The sequence below is a fragment of the Penaeus chinensis genome, chromosome 5 (assembly GCF_019202785.1).
Source record: "Penaeus chinensis breed Huanghai No. 1 chromosome 5, ASM1920278v2, whole genome shotgun sequence".
NCBI classification, from domain to species: Eukaryota; Metazoa; Arthropoda; class Malacostraca; order Decapoda; family Penaeidae; genus Penaeus; species Penaeus chinensis.
Genome location: NC_061823.1, coordinates 38,866,275 through 38,873,774, shown reverse-complemented (window position 1 = coordinate 38,873,774; position 7,500 = coordinate 38,866,275). Strand labels below are relative to the sequence as shown.

At 36.2% G+C, this 7,500-nt stretch overlaps 1 protein-coding gene across 2 annotated transcripts in view; it reads left to right on the top strand.

The window, feature by feature from the left end:
* The window catches only part of LOC125025727, a 9,444-nt gene extending 4,822 nt beyond the window's left edge, over positions 1-4,622 (top strand). The window contains exons 6-9 of one of the 2 annotated variants that reach the window (XM_047613886.1): positions 319-357; positions 1,041-1,238; positions 2,750-2,923; positions 4,004-4,622. In XM_047613886.1, the coding sequence (XP_047469842.1) occupies positions 319-357; positions 1,041-1,238; positions 2,750-2,923; positions 4,004-4,104 (512 nt within the window). In that variant the 3' untranslated portion in view covers positions 4,105-4,622. The remainder of the gene's footprint in view (positions 1-318; positions 358-1,040; positions 1,239-2,749; positions 2,924-4,003) is intronic. The other variant, XM_047613888.1, reaches the window with a different exon arrangement.
* Positions 4,623-7,500: the final 2,878 nt, after the last annotated feature.

Genomic DNA, 7,500 nt, shown 5'->3' with positions numbered 1-7,500 from the left:
CTACTGTGTGTGTGTGTGTGTGTCTATGTGTGTGTGTGTGTGTCTATGTGTGTGTGTGTGTGTGTGTGTCTATGTGTGTGTGTGTGTGTGTGTGTGTGTGTGTGTGTGTTCGTGCGCGCATACGTGTAGACATATTAGTATCATTTTTGTATCTCTGTATGTAAATATGCATACGTATGTTAATGTACATTCAAAATCATTCCTATACCTGAACCATATATAAGCAACTGCATACAATATCCCATTAATAAAGCCAATTTAACCACTGTAACCCTCCCCCACTGAGAGCAAATCCTCACACCAATTTCGCCTCTACAGACTGTCGCAACAACGCCAAATACTGTGAAGGAAGGAGAGGTTAGTGTAGCATTGTCTTATCTCCCTCGTATCAATCCATGCGTGATTTAATTGCAGTACATTAATGATGATATGTGATGATGATAATGATAAGTATGTTGATGATGATAAAGCTGGTGATGATGATGATGACAGTGGTGAATAATTGTACCCATGATGAAAATGATAATGATGGTTTTGATTTTGTAGCTACAGATGATGAAAACAAAGGTGATCATAAAAGAAATAGTGATAACGATGATGATAACAGTAATATTGATAATGACCAAGAACAACCAGAACAACAATTAGAATAGTAACATCAATTATGATAATGATAACAATAATGACAATAATGATAATGATGGTGATGATGATTATGATAATGATAATAATGATAATAATAGTAAAAATAATAATAGTAATGATAATAATGATAATAGTAAAAATAATTATAGTAATGATAAGGATAATAATAATAACAATAACTGTAATAGTAATAATAATAATTGGTATAATAACAATAATAATGATAATGATGATAATAGCAACAACAAGAACGATGATGATAATAACAAAAACAAAAATAATACCAATGACAATAACACTAATACCGGTAAAGACACACACAGCGGTAAAGACACACACACACACACACACAGCATTAAGACAAATAACCTAAGAACCGCTACTTTCCCTCCCAGACTGCAGACCGTACTTCCTAACAGCACTCGGTTTCCCGCTGGACTCGTCAAGGAAAATCTTCTGGTCTCCCTCTGCCGGAGGAGAACTTTACTTCTCTTGGAACAACGGAAGGAATCATTCCCTTCACCTGCGAGGGGACCGAGGTAGCTCGTCCTCGTGGGTGGAGGTGGAGGTTCGCTCGCGATTGAGACAGAGAGGTGAGGCGTTTTGAGTAGGTCATGGGGAAGAAGAGGGAGGAGGGAGGAGGTTACAGGTCAGAGGTCGCAGAGAGAGTGTTCATGCTTATAGTGTTTTGAAGGGTAGACTGTGTGATTTTTTTTTATGAGGGAATTAGGGTACGTCACCGCCTAGCCTTATGTGAATTTGAGATACTTTTCCGACATAGGGTTCGGTTGAAATTAACTGATGAATCTAGTGGTAAAGGTAGATTTGTAATATTCAATATTATCATTGCTAATTTACAATACTATCAATATCTTATCTTATCAAGTACCATCTCACGGAGGTTGTCAACCAGTTTTGGGTTGTACAAAGAGGCTAGTAGGTGAAGCAGGCCCCCGGAACTACTCCGCCCGCAGAACAGCAACCAAAGTCAGGATAAATGACCTGTCTACTGTTATCCATCGTGGCAATTGCCTATCAATATCAGTAATGACAAAAATCTTTGTCATTGAGATATAGATTTGTGTAGGGAAGTTAGGAGGTTGGAGGACAAGGTTGGAGGACGAGGTTGGAGGACGAGGTTGGAGGACGAGGTTGGAGGACGTGGGTGGAGGGCAAGGTTGGAGGGTAAAGTTGGAGGACGAGGTTGAAGGGCAAGGTTTGAGGATGAGGTTGAAGGACGAGGTTGGAGGGCAATATTGGAGGACGAGGTTGGAGGGCAAGGTTGGAGGACGAGGTTGGAAGACGAGGTTGGAAGACGAGGTTGGAGGGCAAGGTTGGAGGACGAGGTTGGAGATCAAGGTTGGAGGAGGAGATTGGAGAGCAAGGTTGGAGGACGAGGTTGGAGGACGTGGTTAGAGGACGAGGTTGGAGGGCAAAGTTGGAGGGCAAGGTTGAAACAAGATTGGAGGGCAAGGTTGGATGACGAGGTTGGAGGCAAGAGGGTGAGATGGAGGAAGGAAGATATAGATTGAACGAAAGAGGAAGAAGAGGAGAGATGAGGATTGGGAGGAGGGAGAGAGAAGGAAGCTGGAAGAAAAAGGGAGAGGAAGATTGGAGGAAGGAGGAAGAAGAGAGGGAGGGGGGGGGAGGAAGGAGCCGGAAGAAAGAGGAAACGCAAGTTAGAGGAAGAAATTGAAAGTTTGTAGAAGAGGAAGAGGTAGTTAGGAAGAGGGGATGAGATAAGAGAGAGGGGGAGGAAGATGGAGGAGGAGGAGGAGGTGATGATTAAGGGAGAAGAGTAGAGCTGGAGGAAGAGAAGAAGAAGGGAAATAAGGAGATAAATGAGGAGGCCTGATGCAAGAGAAAAGGGAGAAGGAAGAAAGAGGGGGAAAAAGAGAAAGAAGAAGATAAAACAACGAAGGAGAATAAATAAATAAACAAATAAACAAAAAGGGCAAAAAAGAGAAAGGAGTAAACAAAAAAAAAAAAGACAAGAGAGTAAGAACACGAACAATCGAATAAAAACAAAACAATAAAAAACAATTCAAAAATAAACAATAAAAAACAATTTGAAAAATCTCGCCCCATTTTCCTCTCGTCACAGGAGGCATCACGCACTACGCCTGCAGCCTCGAGGTCGCATCCTTGGACATCCAAGAGGACTGTTCCTCGACGAAGGACACTGACTACGGGATGAGAGTAGCTGCTCCTCGACCGAGTACCCTTGCCCTTGGGTGCGATGAGGCCCCGGTCATTGAAGTCCAGACCTCAAAAAAAGGTAATGGCGTTCGAGTTCCGTCTCTCTCTCTCTCTCTCTCTCTCTCTCTCTCTCTCTCTCTCTCTCTCTCTCTCTCTCTCTCTCTCTCTCTCTCTCTCTCTCTCTCTCTCTCTCTCTCTCTCTCTCTCTCTCTCTCTCTCTCTCTCTCTCACACACACACACTCTCACTCTCTTTCTCTCTCTCTCTCTCTCTCTCTCTCTCTCTCTCTCTCTCTCTCTCTCTCTCTCTCTCTCTCTCTCTCTCTCTCTCTCTCTCTCTCTCTCTCTCTTTCTCTCTCTCTTTATCTATCTATCTATTTATCTATCTATCTGCTTATCTATTTGTCTATGTATTTGTTTACGCGCACAAGGCCCCTACTTTCCTTATATGGAGAAATGAGATGATTTCTATGCTGATTGAAATTTTATGGATGTCCTATTCGGGCAATTTGGCAAATACAGAGAAAGAGAGAGAGAGAGAGAGAGAGAGAGAGAGAGAGAGAGAGAGAGAGAGAGAGAGAGAGAAAGAGAGAGAAAGAGAGAGGAAGGTTAATCCAGTATTTTATTGCAAGTTTTAATTCATATATTTTTCTCCCTCTCTCTCTCTCCCTCTCTCTCTCTCTCTCTCTCTCTCTCTCTCTCTCTCTCTCTCTCTCTCTCTCTTTCTCTCTCTCTCTCCCTCTCTCTCTCTCTCTCTCTCTCTCTCTCTCTTTCTCTCTCTCTCTGTCTGTCTATCTATATATTGAACTATCTATCTTACAATGTGGTTTCTATATTGTATTATAACCAATTTACGTGTTACTATTACATTTTTAGAAACTCAAATATTTTTCATACATTCACATTCATATATATTTAATGTGTGTGTATATGCATATGTATGTATATGTGTGTGTATATATATATATATATGTATGTATATATATATATATATATATATGTATGTATATATATATATATATATATATATATAATGTATTTGAGATTCTATACATTTATCTTTTTTTATTGCATCTATCCGCTCAATTCACTCACCCATGAATTAATCTATCTATTCATATTTTTGTTTTCGTCTATCTATTTCTCTTCTTATGTTTCCAGGCCGACGCAATAGATTCTTGATGTTGCTGTTAATCGCTCCTGTTGGAATTTGCATTGTCATTGTCGCCTTTGTTATTGTACGGTGGCGGAACAGACCGTAGATTTTATCGTCTTCGTGGCCGAGAAAATGATGGAAAGCGATGGTTGTGATTTTTATATATATATATATGTTTTTTTTTTATTGTTGATTATAGTTCGTTTGTGATTTTTAATTTTTTTTTACATTGGATGATTTCGTGTGACAGTGTGTAGTTTTGAACGCTGTTAAGTGCAGGTCAGAGATACCAGCTTAAACTAATGAGCTATAGACATATTTTGTAAATAATATACAAGCCACATTTATACTCCATACAGTCCATATATAGAATTTTAATATATCTTCATATATATATTAATATCATAAATATATCAATGAAAACGACCTTATGCAGATCACTGTAATATTAACGTGACCTAGAAATCTAATATTTGGTGTGTTGCAAAGGCCCGGATTTTAGGAAAATATTGTCTAACTAATCTCTTAAATTTTCTAGACCGGATATATGACCCCGCGGGTTCGTCCGTCTAAAAAAAATATGTAAATAGGCAAAAGTGAATAAATGTTTCCAATGAACACTTTCCTGTGCAGTTATATGCATACATACTGCATATGTTTATATGTGAGTAAACATACATGCATATATACATATATGTATATATATATATATAAACATACATAAACATACACACACACACACACACACACACACACACACACACACACACACACACACATATATATATATATATATATATATATATATATATATATATATATATGTGTGTGTGTGTGTGTGTGTGTGTGTGTGTGTGTGTGTGTGTGTGTGTGTGTGTGTGTGTGTGTGTGTGTGTGTGTGTGTGTATCTATATATTGAACTATCTATCTTACAATGTGGTTTCTACATCGTATTATAACCAATTTACGTGTTACTATTACATTTTTAGAAACTCAAATATTTTTCATGCATACGTATTTATGTATATATATATATATATATATATATATATATGTGTGTGTGTGTGTGTGTGTGTGTGTGTGTGTGTGTGTGTGTGTGTGTGTGTGTGTGTGTGTGTGTGTGTGTGTGTAATTATATATGCTAGTAGCCAAATAGGTATTATTGGAAATGACGCCTAACACCTTAAATACAGCATCTGAGCTTACCAACTAATAGAGCACATCAATCTATGAAAGTTTCCTTCGACGAAAACTATTGGAAAAATATATTGTTCATCGGAAAACCGGTGTTAGGCGGCATTTCCAAATGTATCGCCAAATATTAGAGTTAACCCTAAAAAAAGCATCAAAGAAAATAGTCCATTTCTTTAAAGCAGTAACTTAGATATATGTTACAACTGCCTTTACATGAGGCTTTACAGTAGATTTCTTCGTAAAGTCTCAAGTCTAAATAGATATGAATGTCATGGTGTTATCATTGGAGTTAATGACAGGTGAATATTGTTATTTTTACTTTACACAATTATCCAGAGTACATATCAGGTAACTGGTGCCTGTTTGTTGTATATGTCTGTAACATTGTTAATTTGAGTAATACTAATAGTTCTATTATTTCCGTGCGACTTGGAGCCCATGTAAGTAAAACCGAATTTTGCCGTATCTTTTGTCTGTATCAGTTTAAATAAAACCAGCGAAAGAAACATTATATTACCCATTACTTCAGCTTATATAGCATGACAATATATATATATATATATTGTAATATTCTCTCTGTATCACGTGTAATATCATATTAATCTTTAAGTATTATTTTTGATATTTTAGTTTTCTTTGTGTGGCATGTATTATACTGTAATATCATTTTCATGCGTGGTGCATGACATTACACACCGCACATAAAAATAACTATATGAACAGTATTGCAATGTTCTCAATGCAATTCGTAGAATATAAATTGTTTATGTATAATGTATAATATCAGAACATTATTTATGTATCATGTATAATGTATAATATCAGAACATTATTTATGTATTATGTTCTATGTGAAAAAATCTGGTATATTAAAATGCTGGAGTGTGTCCATGCTATTTTCCTACATCAGAATTTTTTGTTTTTTCCTGTCGCTTCCAAATATCTCTCTCTGTCTCTATTGTTTATCAGTCTTTCTGTCTCTCTTTCTGTTTGTCTGTTTATGTTTCTAACTCCCACTTCCTCTCTTACAATGTATCGATTGTTCTCTCTCTCTTTTTATCTATATATCTATATGATTATCTGTATACACACACACACACACACACACACACACACACACACACACACACACACACACACACACACACACACACACACACACACAGACACACATACACACTAACACACACATATATATATATATATATATATATATATATATATATATATATATATATATATATATATATATGGCGACACCACGTAGAAGTCCTATTTCCTCCAAACAAAAGATTTTGCGTATATATATATATATATATATATATATATATATATATATATATATATATAAGCAAAATCATTTATTTCTACGTGGTTTCACCACTACCTTTTGGTAAGTACTGCTAATCTGCATCGTAAAAATCTTGCTGATAAGAAATAAAAGTATCTGAGAAGTGGAGAGAGTGTATTTAAGTCCTTAACTATCTCAACTTAGATAGATACTGATCTTTAACTCGGCGGGGGGGGGGGGGGTGTATATATATATATGTGTGCGTGTGTGTGTGTGTGTGTGTGTGTGTGTGTGTGTGTGTGTGTGTGTGTGTGTGTGTGTGTGTGTGTGTGCACTCTTTTTAAGCTGTTCTCCATTCTTTTATTATTTTTATTACATGATAGATACACCTATCTTTCAGGGATAGAAACACAGGAAATTACTGTTCGGAAAAAATATATTTTACAAGTACACAATTTCATGTATCACAGAATAAGGCACTATACGAAAGCCCGAGATTTTTTTTTTTTATGCCAAGTGACCTTTTCTTAACAACTTACTACCTTCACTTACGCATATACACTAACATGTACAGACACAGACATGGACAAAATAGTGACTAATGTGTATGTATATTTACATACACACTTACATATTCATATAAGCACATGTACACACAGACATATATTTACAGGCCCATACACACAAACTTGAACACAAACACAAACAAACACACACACACACAGGTACACACATCGACCCAAAAGACATTTAAAATTTCAGTACACGTGGCGTTAAACACCTAAGTTACATGCAACGTTCATGTAAGTAATTAGATTAATGTTGTACAAATGCAATATCTCTTTCGAATTGGCATTAATGATTTCAATCTATTATAGGATATTTATTCGGTGGCTAATTGTGTGAAGCTCTGTAAAAAACAATAATAATAATAATAAAAATAATAATAGTTTTGATAATAATACTAATAATGATGATGATAATAATGATAATATAATAATAATAATAATAATAATA